The sequence below is a fragment of the Aristolochia californica genome, unplaced genomic scaffold (genome assembly GCF_029961685.1).
Source record: "Aristolochia californica isolate CCGP_79_NKW_82.1479 unplaced genomic scaffold, dmAriCali1.0.hap1 SCAF_11, whole genome shotgun sequence".
Classification (NCBI taxonomy): Eukaryota; Viridiplantae; Streptophyta; class Magnoliopsida; order Piperales; family Aristolochiaceae; genus Aristolochia; species Aristolochia californica.
The window spans coordinates 1,828,597-1,843,843 of NW_027181782.1; the positions used below are offsets into that span (position 1 = coordinate 1,828,597).

General features: G+C 34.7%; 1 protein-coding gene and 1 pseudogene across 1 annotated transcript; both read left to right on the top strand.

Annotated features, from left to right (window-relative positions):
- The first annotated feature begins 3,079 nt into the window (after positions 1–3,079).
- Positions 3,080–7,657, top strand: LOC137943877 (pectin acetylesterase 9-like). Its single transcript, XM_068789302.1, has 11 exons — positions 3,080–3,197; positions 4,349–4,428; positions 4,712–4,798; positions 5,086–5,210; positions 5,478–5,538; positions 5,663–5,719; positions 5,799–5,876; positions 5,970–6,075; positions 6,639–6,784; positions 6,922–7,032; positions 7,366–7,657. Exons 1-10 carry the CDS (start codon positions 3,140–3,142, stop codon positions 7,024–7,026), a joined length of 903 nt encoding a protein of 300 aa, XP_068645403.1. The 5' UTR covers positions 3,080–3,139; the 3' UTR covers positions 7,027–7,032; positions 7,366–7,657.
- Positions 7,658–10,354: 2,697 nt separating this feature from the next.
- On the top strand, positions 10,355–14,986 carry LOC137943887 (pectin acetylesterase 9-like; annotated as a pseudogene).
- The last annotated feature ends 261 nt before the right edge of the window (positions 14,987–15,247 follow it).

A 15,247-nucleotide genomic window follows, 5' to 3' on the forward strand; every position in this document is an offset into this window, starting at 1 on the left:
TAACTCTCACGGTTGATCAATATGATAAGTCATTTGGTATGAAGCATGTAAAATGGTTATTTCAATATCGGGTGTTCGAGATAGTTATTGATGGAATGGTTAAAGACTGTTGTTTGATTGGATAACTGAGGTTAAAATAACCATTTTGTATGTTTTGCATTAAATGATTTTTCTTATTAGATCAGCCCTCTGTGTAGCTCTCTATAAGTTCAACTATGAGGTGTAAGCCATAAATCAGCACACAGTCATCTTATTTATAAACCCACAAACCAGACTCTTTCATGTGATGGTCCGTGATAGCCGACATTCTCTCACAATTGATGCTCCCACTCACCAGAAGCGTCGCAGTGCCATTGCAACGCAATGCAATAATGGTACGTGATAGCCGACATTCTCTCACAATTGATTGCTCCAACTCACGAGAAGCGTCGCAGTGCCATTGCAACGCAATGCTATAAGAGCTGAAAATCACCTTCAACAACAATTAGATTGTGACAATATCGTAATGCAACTCGCTTGTATTATAATTAATGAACATGGCTAGTTGCGACATGTTCGGTAGGCCAGCTTTGTATCCTTGCGAAAACCCAATAATGTCCGGTATGCAATTTCTATTGGTATCCTGTATCGGTTTTATTGATACCCGATATTGATATCAGCACTTCACCAGACCTACGACACCCTTTAATCATATTGCCATCTGTACAATGTTAGGTAATATATCTGCATCGTCCGTCTTCCATGCTTAGAGCAGTAAACCACAGATTAAACGTCCTACTTTTTTTCCCTCGCTTTAAAGAACGTATACATCGATACCCCGTTGCATTATAACCCAAAGCGGGGACAGTGATTTTCAACCAATGTATTGCGACCTGTACCAGGGATTTAATATGCTGATACAAGACCGTTGGATCTGCTCTTCCAATCTGGTCTTTAGCTTACACATGAAACATATTACCACCATATTCAAGAGCAAGTTCAGAATAGTGCTCTTCCAGTGACTCATGTTTTCACAGGTTATCAGTTATCATATACTCACACCAAACCGTTTTCACAAATACACTTCCTCTTCTTGAAAACCAAGATTAGATTTTTCTCTCAGAGCTTCGTATTGCGGGAGTATGATAGAGAAAAATCCTATAGAAGTTGAGATTTGGCCTCTGTCATATTCCTTTTATTGTAATGTTAATATTGCGATATTATAGAGATGTATCTCGACAATATGTAACGTGTATCGTCTGAGACTATCCGATACGTTTCGGTTCTCCAGGCAGAAACCGAACATCCATCCTCAGAATTCATTTCTTTTGGCGTAAGAAATGAGACTCCGGAATCCAAGACATCCAATGGCAGATTCTGAAATTATCGCCTCAAACAAGTGCTTTTCCGTTTCTCGTGTCTTTATAGTCTAATCCTCTCTGGGCGTCTAGTCGTTCTCGATTCTCCCTAGGACGGAAAATATAAGAAGAGCGCAGGCAGAGCGCTCTCTCTTCCTCCGCTATTTCAAATCTCTCCACGCACAAAGGAAGCAAGAAAACGTCATCCAGATCGAGATAGTAAAGAGCGACTCCTTCCTAGCGCTCTTTTTTTGCTTCTCAAACCAATTAAATTCCACTTCAAATGAAGATAAATTTACCTGTGCGAAGAGATTTAGCGGCGGTTTCCGTGACGGTCCTGTTAGCCTTCAGGCTTATAGCCGGCGTTTCTTCCGAGCTGCGTCTTATCGGCATGACTCACGTTGCCGGAGCTGACAAGATGGGAGCAGGCAAGATCGCTAAATGACGGACGAGATCTTCAAAAAGCCTCAATTTTGTTTTGTGGTTATTGACGTTTGTGCCTGTTTTTTGATCGTTGTTGCAGTGTGTTTGGACGGAAGCTTGCCTGCGTATCATCTGGACAGAGGTTTTGGATCTGGAGCGCACAACTGGCTTCTGCAGTTTGAGGTAAGGATCAAAGGCAAGTACAAGACAAAACTTGAAAAAAAAAAAAAAAAAAGTTCCTATCTTTTTCGTTCTTTTTCTTTTTAAAATTTTAAGAAAAGCGGCTCGTTGGTGTTTGCGGCGGGAATTCGTGGGACCCACACGTAGGCCCAGGTAAAGAGACCCATCTCTCGACCCACATTGGGTCCATTTTGTAAATTAACGGGTAGACCCATAGAAAAGGTAAATAGGTAAAAAAAAAATTACATCCCAGTGGGGACTGCATTTAATTTGGGCCCACAAAAAGGTTGGCAGCTTTTGAGATGGGCCCACAAGCACTAGAATGATGGAGGAGCGATGACCTCTTGTGTAGTGTATTTATTGGTCGATTTTCTAGTCATGAAAGTTCGGTATCTGTGTCTGTACTTGTGCTTCTGCGGGGCCCACCATGGACCTTGGGCATAAGATTATTGCTTCTGTGGGGTCTACATCTCTCATTTGGTTGCTTTGTCCTTTCCGTTGAGAATCTAATCATTTGACGTTGGTACACTCACACACCAAGATGTCAACCAAACCAAATCGACCATTCATTATGTGGGGTTTAATTAAGTTACAATAATGCAATTGCTAGTATGATACCAGCTGGATTTTTTTTAAAATATTTATAGTGATGTGAATATAAAAATAAATTATAAATACTATTTAGTAAAAATAAATATTTTGCATATACAGTTCTTAGCGTGGTCTTGAAGTTAGCTATCTCAATGAATATATATTCTAATGAATTATAAAATACTACTTATAGATCGGTCTTTTGGTTTGTATTGGTTAGCCATTTGACAGAATTAGTTTTTTTGGGTTTTTATTTTATTTTTTTAATTTTATTTATGGTATCATCTTTATCAACCGAATTGAACTAATTAAATTGAATTAAACTTACTCAATGTTGTTTTAATTTTTTTAAATTTTACTCTTATTTATTTCGTCCTTCCCGTTTCGAGAACCCTATGAACTAATTAAGCTGAACTGGAATGGTTGATTTTTATGGTGACTTACTGAGTGTGTCCCTGATCTCTGTCATTATTTATCATCACATGACAAGTATCCATGGAAATGGACGGTTCTGATTTAGCATTTGATCGCTTGGTGTAGGAGGATGGTGCAACGATATCAAATCATGTACGGAGAGAGCGAAAACGCAGCGGGGGTCCACCCTTCACATGCGCAAGCTGGAGGCCTTCTCCGGCATCTTGAGCAGCAACAAATCTGAAAATCCCGGTAAGTTTCTCTCTCTTTCTCTCTATCTTCTGCGTACACACCATGCGGGACCCATTTGTTGCGTTTACGTAATACGAAAGCCAGAAACACTGGCGTCTGGGCAACCGGTCTCCCGATGACAGAGATTATGATTTGTTGACCAGTACGACTCGTGCTTTTGTCGGGTCTCGAGATGATCGTTTAAAGACTAAAGTAACCCTCCAATTACCAAATTCTTGGGTGTTTATCCGGGGGCAAAGTTGTTAATGTGGTAGGGCATACCCAAATAAGCCAGCAGGCTTATAGCTGGTGCGGAAGAACCTTCTGTGTCTCTGGTGTTGAGACCGTTGTCTCCGAGCTTCTGGACTCCCAAACTCGACCAGTGTCAAAGAAAAACCATCAAGATCATATTATATTTACTTGTTTACTTTATCATTTAGATTTATTATGTGAAAATATATTAACATGAAATGATACTCTTTTACATAGTGTAAAAGGAGTGATATCACATATAAGACTCACTAATAAAAGAGTCTTAATAGAACTATAAGAAAGTTCCCATTATACAGTTCATGAGTAAGCATAGTTGCTGTACAAGCAACAGAAGATCTGTAGATCCGTGTAGTGAAGGTATTTATGTCTTTTAACATTCTACATAACGGTTCTGAGCCTGACATTCTTGAGGGCACTTCAGGGGTATTAAATGGGAACATTTATGGCATAAGAAAATTGTTTGAAATCACTAGCATTCCATTAATGCTTATATTAAATAGCGTACTTCTAATGATTTTATGACTTCCAATCTTTCCACTGCCCATAAAAGTAAGTTAAGCATCCAGCGAGCAAAATTGTTCTCTGGAGAGAAGATTCATTAATGGGATGACAGCAACCTCCGAGTAAATCTGCTTTCTTTTACTTTTTGTTAAGGAACTTGGATGATGGTTCAGGTTAGTGGAAGTCTCGAAGTCATCTCAGCAAATACATGAGAGTCTCAACAAGACATTTATTATGTCTGCTACCTCGTAATAGTTCTTCAAGGTTTTACTGTTTTATAAGCCACGACTTGGTGTGAGATGGAAACTGGGATCAAAATCTCATATTGATCCCTCCGATAGGTTAATACACTTTTCGAGTGCACAAAACTGATAGACAGTGTTATTTATATTCAACAGATTTTTACAATTGGAATCGCGTAAAGCTTCGGTATTGTGATGGTGGCTCCTTTACAGGGAATTCCCAATTCCACAACGGAGTAAGCTTTTCAACATAGTATTCATTGCATGATTTATTTTAAAAACTGTTTCTTATTCATCATAAGTAGAAACCCATTGATGTCATAATATTTATTGAATAATAAGTATTGAAAGTTCTTAGATGAGGTTGGTTTAGATGTACAGTGCGATTTCTTCAATTCGTTATGGACTCCACACAGTATACGTTTTTCCCAACCAAATTACCAAAGCATTATTTATTTGGTTATATCTAGAATTTTAATCTTTTAATTAATTTTTTTTTCTTGCCATTCTCTTGACCAGACAACAACTCTCTACTTCAGGGGGCAGAGAATTTGGTATGCCATTATCCTTGATCTACTTTCAAAAGGATTAAACACTACACGAAAGGTGGGAGTTAGGACTATTATTTTCCATCTTTTAATAATTTCATGAACTAAATGTTCACTTTTAATTGTCTTTTGGAAGTTACTTTTAAACTTTTTTTAATTTATTAATCTCTAAAATTTGGCCAAAGTTAAATGGCATTTTTCCTATGTCAATCAAACAAATACATGGGGTTTCTGCTCGGATTTTTCTTATATCCACTGTGTTTCGGATATACCAAGATTATATCTTTTTTCTTTTTTCTGTTTTCCAGCAACGGTGAGTGTTTAATTCATCTTATTCTTGTTTAGGCTCTGCTTTCAGGTTGCTCGGCTGGGGGACTGGCAACCTTTCATCACTGTGATAACTTGAAAACTTTTCTTCCTAAAAATGCAACTTTGAAATGTCTGAGTGATGCTGGATTTTTTCTTGACATGTAAGCTCGCATCCTTTTCAACCTCATGGTTGATTACCATCATCCAGTTCTACATAATAGTTCCATAGTAGAGAATAGTGCTACAAGAACTGTTAAGAATAGTCTCATGTTGATCCACATTATGTTTAATATTTGGGTGGAAGTTTCTTAACTTTAATAAAAATTACACAATGAAACTATGTTCCGTGAACCAAGTTAATTGTCTAGGAATCATGCTTGTGATCATTTTTATTTTTTCTTGAAAAATCTACTGTAACTTGTTTGCAGACGAGATGTATCTGGAAACAATACCATGAGGTCTTTCTTCGAAAGCCTAGTAGCTCTACAGGTTCAACATTTATTGTATATTTCTGCTCTCATTTTTTTCTCACTCTTCTCTAAGCATAGGAAGTATTACTTTCTTACGAAGAAAAACATGGATTTCTCTATTGAACTGTGATTTAATGATGCAGGAAATAAAGCAGAATCTGAATACGAACTGCACAAGAGCTCTCATCCAACCATATCTGGTTCGGAATCTGTACTTTATGTTTATTCGATCTTCTGATTCCTGAGTCATTGTACTGAAGTTTTTGATTTTGCAAGCAGTGCTTCTTTCCTCAATACGCTTTGCCATTTATCAGAGCTCCATACTTCATCTTAAATTCTGCATACGATGTGTTCCAGGTAATCAGTTCTTCTCTGAATTTGAATTATGAATTCCATATTGAATGATGACGACCATGTCCGGTTGAGTTGATAAAGATCCATTTCAAGCAGTTTCATCACATATTTGTTCCACCTTCGGCGGATCCACGCGGATACTGGAATCATTGCAAGTTGGATCCTGCAGCTTGCACTCCATTTCAGTTGGCCATCTTGCAAGGTTCTACGCCTCCCTACATGCATTTTACAAAAAACTCCGTTTTCTGATTCTGATTCCCATTGTATGGTTCGTTATTTATATGCCTTTGAAATATAATTTGGCTTTCAAATTAATGTGTATATTGTCAGAGGTGGTTCCGGTCCACCTCTCTTGATTAGTTTGGTTTTCCACACTTAAACGATTAGTCTTTTAGGTTATATTGGCCAGCCTCTTGACATATATATGTCTCTAATATCACCTATACTACCTTACTAAACCTAACTTTGTCATGGAAAACAAATAATCCCAAATGTGATAGTATAACTCTGTTAAAAGCTGGGTCAAAATGTTATTCAACAGGGGCTCGTGATTAATACGGGATTAAGTTGATTTAAGTTTACATCAGTTGTATAAACTTACTCACATGCATAGAATCATAACATTATTATTAGGGGTGTAATTTTTTTTTATCCTTTTGCGATATTATGTATTGAGGTAAATAGGTAATTGGCTATAACTTCAAAGGATTTGTCCATAATAATTTTGATTTCACATTCTAAGTAATTGTTTCTCTCTTCCCACAGTTTTGAGATACAAAATGCTTGTGGCTTTGACAATCCAAAGGGGCTCAAGTACTGGGGGTCTATACATAAACTCTTGCTTTGCTCACTGCCAGAGTGAGCTGCAAGATACATGGTTTGCACCCGATTCTCCAATAATGCACAATAAGGTAAAACAAAAAATAAACTACACGGTCGGTTTTCTTCAATCCCTTGAAATCATGCTCTCCTTCTAATTCAACTCCTTGGATAGTTTATGTTTCACTCTAGAAATGCGCTACTTGACTTTGGTATTGTTGTTCTGAAGACAATTGCAATGGCTGTTGGTGATTGGTACCTCAGCAGGCGGGTTACCAAGGAAATTGACTGCCCATTTCCTTGTGACAAAACTTGCCACAATTTGATTCCTTAGATTGAGGTATTGTGCTGTCTTATCCCTTATTCTTGGCTTATTAAAAAATGAATTTCCTTTCACTAGTTTTCTTGTATTTTTCTCTGAGTCTATTTTTTCCATCATTTCCTACTGGACAAATAAGAAATTCATTTTTATCCTCTTTCACTTTTTGTGGTATTCGAATAATTGGAGTGAAAAATTTACTCCTCTACAAGCAGTGTAAGTGCTAAAAAAATTTGATAAATTTTTTTTTTATTTGCACTCTTCTTTTGGTTACTCACTGGTAGAGACACACCTTATATGTTCTCATCTTTTCTTCTGGTGTTAATTAGAATTTATAATTGTCGATTAATGCAGTTGATGGAGAAGATTAAATTGAATATAGAGGACATCAACCTTCCTATGTGGAAGTATATTACATATTAGAAGACTAGCCATTCTTTCCCAACAGAAGTTACAAAAGTGTAGCTGTTGGAGTCAATTGCAGGGTAAGTAAAGAAACAAGGGCATTGCAGAGGCTGTTCACTACAGTAGACATCAATTTACTGATTGATCATTTTTTTCCTTGTATTATGGGCACATAGGCAGAATTAAGTACCAATGGAAAATTAGAAAAGAAATCTTGTATCTTCATCATCATGTATTCCGATGTAAGACATTGTTAAATGAATATCTTTTTAGTAGAATGCATTCCATTTGCTAGAGCTATATCATGATGCTTTCCTCTTTCTGAAAATTTTGGAAGGATTTAACATCAATGAGAAAGACAGAAACCTACAAACCTTCAGCGTGCTATGGTGGTAAGTGACATGAGCTAGCAGGTACTATCTTATTTGAAACATAGTTCCATTTTCAATCCATTAAGGAAAGTATTGCATTGAATGAAGTGAGGCTGCCTTGGGGATATCAATTTGAAAATGAGTTTCTTAATTTTTTTTGACAAAAAAACTATGTTTGTGCACGGCTGATTCGATACGAAAAACCATTTGGTGCGAAACATGTGAAACGGTTATCTCATCCGTCCGATCATGGTTTGACGGCTGAGATAGTCATTTCACATACTTTGTACCAAAAAATTTTTCGTATTGGATCAGCCTTCATGTTTGTGAGATTAAACTAAACTGACCAGCACACACTGATTCACCCCCTTCGGATTTGTTACAAGTCTGTCAAACCAAGGTCGATTCAGTCTTTAGTCAAATTAATGAGTCACAAAACCATGCTAAATCCAGATAGGTCCTAAGTGACAATCCTTAAGAAACACCTTTAGGTTAAAAAAGAAGATCAATTTGTTGGTTTCAGATGGAATATCATCCTTGATATTGCAATAAGCTCACATCTTCAATGAAAATTGAAAACTGCTTGAGTCAATGAAAGCTCAAGTAACCCCCCATCAACTGTTTGGATATTAAAAGTTTCCATCAAAACAGCATATAAGCTTGAAATTATTAATGGGTTTTCCAATTTGCGTAGAAGAATTCTCTCCCTGAGCTTTTATCTATTGATAGCTATGACTTGTTAGAACGGTTTCTTCAGTTGTAAAACCAAGTGTTTTTCATAATGAAATCAGTTTCAACTTTTATTTCAGCTTTATCGCTGCTCTAATCTGTCCGTTCTGAACAAGATGAAGTGATTAACCCACTGACTTGTTTGAACTTAGAATTGCCTGAAGTGGGTTTTGGGTGTTTTTTTTAATAACATCTGGGTCTATTTGGAACCTCATGGAAAAGATTTTTTTTTTTTTTTGATAATTATCTCGTTTTTATTAATTATTTTTTATAATAATAATGATTAAAATCTCATTTTCTTTTCTTTTCTAGGGTTCCAAACAGACCCTAGAGTTTAAAAAAATAGAATCTGGAACACTATTGATGTGGGTCTCACTTGAATCTGTTGAGATGACTCTCAAAAAATCCTTCAAAAGTGCATAGTGGGTCCGCCCTATTGAGAACTCGTTCAAGTCAACTCGTTCAAGTGAGTTTTGAGTAGATAAACTGATCAATTTTAATACAAGTTCGCTAATCCAAGAAATATTTTTTACTTAAATGGTATTATTCATGTGGTTACCAAATTCTTGCCATGAATTGTTAAAAATGGATCATTAACAATTAGATACGTGATTATATCTTTTTTTTACTCTTAATCATATATCATATACAAATAGTGTTTATACCTTGATATATTGACCAGGTCTTGATTTTAAATCTCGGTCACAACTCACCTACTCTTCGTGTTAACTCAGATCAATCGAAAAATCTTACGAAGAATCCGAGTCGGCCTTCTTGGAGAGGTTCACATAGAACAACTCTTCCTCGATGGACCCACTACCCGATTGAGTCCCTATCAGAGGGTTGGACTACCCTAATCACCAAAGTCAAGTTTTCATTTTTGAAGGGTCGGTAGCCACTTCGCATGGCTTTCTAATTACAGTATTAAGGACTGGTAGAACAAAAAATGAAGTAATGTTCATGCAGTACTCTTGATTGCTACTCATCAACGACTCTTAAATAAATTATATTCGTTTACTTGACTGGAGAACCATCTCTTTCCTTCACCAAACTGAACCTCTCTTTAAGTCAATAAAATTAGGAAAAGGTTTGGTTTGCTTCGATTAAGCCATGTTTTATGTACTTTCATTCTTTACATTGCTGTCATTTTTTTATGCATCTTGTTTTGATCAACTATAGGAGGATAGAATTGTTCTGTGTTAAATTGTGGAGCCTAATTAACGCCTTATGTTGATTCGGTACGCGGTTGAAGACAGGTGAAGCGAACTGGTATAAATCTTTGTGTTTTTTGTGTTTGATTATTTTTCTTGATGATGTAATTATTATTACTCTCGTTAGTATTATATTAGGGAGTTTAATTCTTAATATTCTGTTTGATGTTTATGTGGTGGATGTAAGAAACAATTGTGACGATTTTGTCAGAGCTAGGTGGTTCCGGTCTACCTTTTTTGTCCGCCCCTGGTCCATTGATGGGTTAAATACTTGCTTTCCGCACCTTAAACGGCTAATATTTTAGGGTTATATTGGTTAATTAAGCCAGTTTGGGTAAAAATAATTCTAAGATAGGTGATTGGAAAGTTGATAGGCGTTTTACAGACTCACATCAAATGCTAATGTCTCTACGTGGAAATATTTTCAACGCCGAGGAATCATATCAAATGCTAACATCTCTGCAGGGAAATATTTTCCGCACACGTCAGTTCAATTTCAAGAAATTTAATGCAGATCCTTTCAATCCTTTTGCGATATCCTTTGGTTTAAATGGACATCTCTCTGAGTCTGTTTCATCCATTCTTCTTTTCTCTCTTCTTCGGTGGGTATATGATGATGGAGTTTTCTCAAACAAGAAGATACTTCACATTGGTTTGCCTGGTTATGGTGTCACTAGCCGGCGGTCTCGCCGGGGTTCGGTCGGAGCAGCATATGGTGAAGATGACGCTCGTCGCCGGAGCCACAAAGAAGGAAGCAGGCAAGCATTCTTTCTAATTTTGTTTATTTTTTCTCTTCTTTCTCAACTTTGTTTCCGTTTCTGTTTCTAATCTATCTGTATCTCTTCTAATATCGAATTTAGTTCTTATGTTCTGGCAGTTTGTTTGGATGGGAGCCTGCCAGGGTATCATCTGGACAGAGGCTTTGGAGCTGGAGTTGATAACTGGCTTCTTCAATTTGAGGTAATTAAGAAAAGCTTAAATAGTTACAGAGCTATTGAGACTGAAACCATTACGGAATTCACAGAATAAACAGATCTAACCATTCACAAATTTTTTTTCTGAAAGGGTGGAGGATGGTGCAATGATGTAAAATCTTGCTTAGAAAGAGCAGGCACTTACAGAGGATCCACCACTTATAAGAATAAATGGGCAGTCTTCTCTGGTATCTTAAGCAACAAAAAATCTGAAAATCCAGGTATGATTCATAATATTATACAACTAATTCAGTTTGTTTCGTGTAAAGTGGAATTGATCCAGATTTGTTGGATGGGTTGGTTCAACAAATTCATTGATTTGTCATTTGCTGAACCAATCGGTCCAATGGATCCCTTATTAGTAAAAGTAAGATCAGTTCTGGTTTTCTAGATTCATTAGTTTAATAAATTCTAGTACCTGATCTTTCAAGTGGTCTACCTCGTGATGGGTCCGGTTCAATGATGGTTCTTTGTTGAACCAACCGGTCCAAATATCCCATTTCTAAAGAAGAAGACTTGGACTGAATTATTGAAGTAATGAAGAGGAAAAAACTTTTGGACTTGTCGTTTTCTGAAATATAAATTTAATTTTCTAAACAAAAAATTATTTTAAAAATGAGAAAAATATAATAAAATGGTACAAAATTGACTCAAATGGGGAAAAAGGGGATGTTTCTCTCAAATTGATGGCTTTAATTTTTCTTGGATTTTTAAATTTTTAAAATTTTTAAAAATATTATTTTGTTTAAAAATTCATCCTACATGAGGTTCCCAACTTATCTCATAAAATTAATTAAAATTTATTTTTTTAATATGTAAAATTAAAATTAAAATTACATATCATATCTAGTTAAAGGATAAAAAAGGTTCTTGTTGAGTGGGAAGGTCTAAATCTTTTTTAATTTTAATATTTTGATAGTTTATTTTGGCAAAAATAACTTAGAACAAAGTTAAAATAGACTTATCACAACTAATAATATTTCCAATTCTTTTTCTTGGATAGTTTTCTTCAATTGGAATCGAGTGAAGCTTCGGTATTGTGATGGGGCATCGTTTGCGGGGGACTCCGAATTTCATAATGTGGTCAGTTGTTTTTTTTTTTTTCTCTTCTCGGTAGGAAGTTTGGATTGCTATACCAAATGGTAGTTTACTAATCACAATCACAAAATATGATCGAGACTAGACCCGTTGAATCAGGAGGGAGGCCAATCACATACTATCAAGTGTTTAGCTTTCTAGCAATGACAAAACCAAATCCAATTTTTGGATAGGGAGTGGTAACAAGTAAATGGGTTAATATTTTTTTCTATTTAATACATGAAATCACATGTAATCTAATAAATTTGTAAATCAATGGCTAAATAAAACCTTTAAAATTATAAATTTATTTATAAAAATCCATGAATAATATAAAATATCATAAAATATATATATAGAATACTCTTTACCATTTGTTTCATTAAATAAAAAATATGAAATAAAATGTGTAAATTTTATATAGGTAAAGGTTTTTATTGTATATCCTTTTTTGAATATATATGTAAAATGATAGAACAAGTAATCAGGTAAAATTGTTAATACCCCTGCTTTTGTTTAGGAAAATTCCACAATTTATTTGTTAAGTAAAAATTTATTGGCATGACTTTTGAAAGTCATATTTTAGTTTTTAAAATAAAAATCATTCATTTATTGTTACTTATCTAAATTAAAAATAAAAAAATACTTTTTATTTAAAAATTAAATAAATGATTTCATGATAATTAGTTGTAAAATAACTCTTACTTTTAAATTTTATTTTCTGGCTGAGGCTCAATTTAACTCTATTATATGATCATCAACCAGACAACAACACTATACTTCAGAGGGGAAAGAATCTGGGAAGCTTTCATGCTTGATCTCCTTCCCTAGGGACTAGATCTTGCACAAAAGGTGATCATCTTCACACACTCTTTGAAAAAGTTCAAAAAGACCTTACACATTTCCACAGGCTTTACTTTCAGGAAGCTCAGCAGGTGGCCTAGCAACCTTCTTGCACTGTGACAAATTCACAAGTCTGCTTCCAAAGACTGCCACTGTCAAATGCTTAAGTGATGCAGGATTTTTTCTTGATGTGTAATCTTCATCCTCCCATAAAAAACTGATCAAATATTTATCAAGCTATTTAGATCACACTGTGTTGAGCTCTACTGGCTTTACATATTGATATTTCTGTCCAGCGAAGATGTCTCAGGCAGCAACACAATAAGGCCATTTTTCAAAAGTTTAGTTGATCTGCAGGTAGCTCTTTCATCTCCCCCACTCTTCTTGAAAGGGACTATTTCTGTTTTCCTTTCTCATGGCCACCTTTGATAAATGTTTATAGTGGGTGGAGAAAAATCTGGACAGAAGATGCACTGGTTCTCTCCAAAACCCATCACTGGTATGAAACCTCTAACAGATTTTCTTTATTTGAATCAATTACAGTTTAGAAATACTTCTCTTAAGCTTCTTCTTCTCTGTCTTCTTCATTTTCAGTGCTTCTTCCCTCAGTATGCTTTGCAATATATTCAAACTCCTTATTTCATTTTGAACTCTGCTTATGATACATATCAGGTAATGGTTTCTACAGTTTACTCTCTAATAATTGAATTTCTTTCTTGCTTCAGAATAAAATGTTTATTTTTTATTTCTTGCTTACAGTTTAATCATATATTTGTTCCACCATCCACTGATCCACGAGGACAATGGTTACATTGCAAGAGAAACCTAACCAAATGCACTAAAGAACAGCTAGATGAATTACAAGGTTTGTCTCCTCCAAATCATTCACATTCATCACAAGTTTTTTTGTTTTGGTTGTCGAATTGAACTTATTTCTTACTCAACAACTTGTTTGATTACAATCAAGTGACAAACAAAATTTCTTAGTTCCTTTTGAGCACCAAAAAATGGGAAGAAAGTTATGATATTTCATTAACTAAAGTTAGCTTTATTTTTCTTCAGTGTTTAGAGTTAAAATGCTTGCAGCTCTACAACCACTTAGAGGCTCAAATGATGGATGGTTGTTTATAAACTCATGTTCTACACATGGTCAAAGTGAATTGCAGGATGCATGGTTTGCACCTTTTTCTCCAAGGTTGAATAATAAGGTAACAAATGAATTCTCATGGACCTTTTAGGCTTTGATCATATCCATGAATTTTAGTTTTTTTTTTTTTTTAATCTCTATACTCCTTAAAATACATAGCATCAATAGAAAACGTATTGCCCGAGATATATAGGGTTGTTTATTTGATCGATTTACCCGATTTTTAGTTTATATTGTTTATTAAATGGAATGAAAAAATAATATAAATTCATATTGAATTAGGCATTTGGATAGTTTTACCCGATTATCAATTGTTGTATATTAAATGAAATATAAATGGGTTAGGGTTATTCCGTATTTGATCAATCGATTAACGACTATATATAAGAAAAGAGTAAATATATGTGTTAGATACAATGTGATTCAATGACTTAATTCTTAAGCTCATGTATAAATCATATTTGATGTTATACTTTTTTTTTATTTTGTAAATTTATAAGTCATTTTTATTGTTATTACTTTTATTTACCTGATTATTTGTTCTACCCTTTGATCAATAAATAAATAAGCGGTATATGAAATAACTTATTTCAATATACTGATAATATTGTATACCGTTATATCAAATTATATATAAATAGAATGGTATATAGAATAGTTCATTCCATTATGTTTCTATATTGTTTACAATCTTATGTATGTCTTTGATTTTGAAAAGTATCGACATAACCATGTTGATATTCTATTTTTTATTAGTTATTTTTAAACTTGATAGACCGATATGGCCCCATACATAATCGAATTAATTGATTTGTATCGAATTTAAAAGGTCAAGATAAAATAAATGATATCAAGAATTCGATATGCCTACAATTGACACATATGTAATCCTATACTCAAATGGGAATACTAAATACCACATTTTGTCCAAAAATATACATTTTTATAAAAAAAGGTTTTATTGAGTATAAAATACAAACATTTGAGTCTTTATTAAAAATAAGAATGTTTAAGAAACTAATTCTTTGTTAATTGACATGCAGACAATTGCAGAAGTTGTGGGTGATTGGTACTTTGGTAGGAATGTCTACAAGGAAGTTGATTGTCAATATCCTTGTAATAATGCTTGTATTAAGTTGACAAATCCATAATGAAAAGGGTTAATTATAAGAATTAAGATGACAAAGCCTTCCAATACTTGTCAACTTATTATTTTCCAACTTGTTGAATCGAATTGTGATTAGGACGAGTTGGATCGGATTTTAAATTGAACAAGTTGAGTTATAGGAAGGGACTCGACTCTTCTGTTCCAACTGAATCCCTATCGACTCGCTCAATGTCTAGTCACCATACTGGCAAGTGTCATTCTAGTTCAGTTGATCCACTCGAATTTTCATGCGTTCAAGTCAGGTCCCAAACCCAAATCAAAATCCCTGATCTCAGTTAACAAGACTTTTAAATTTTCACCCTTAAAATGGG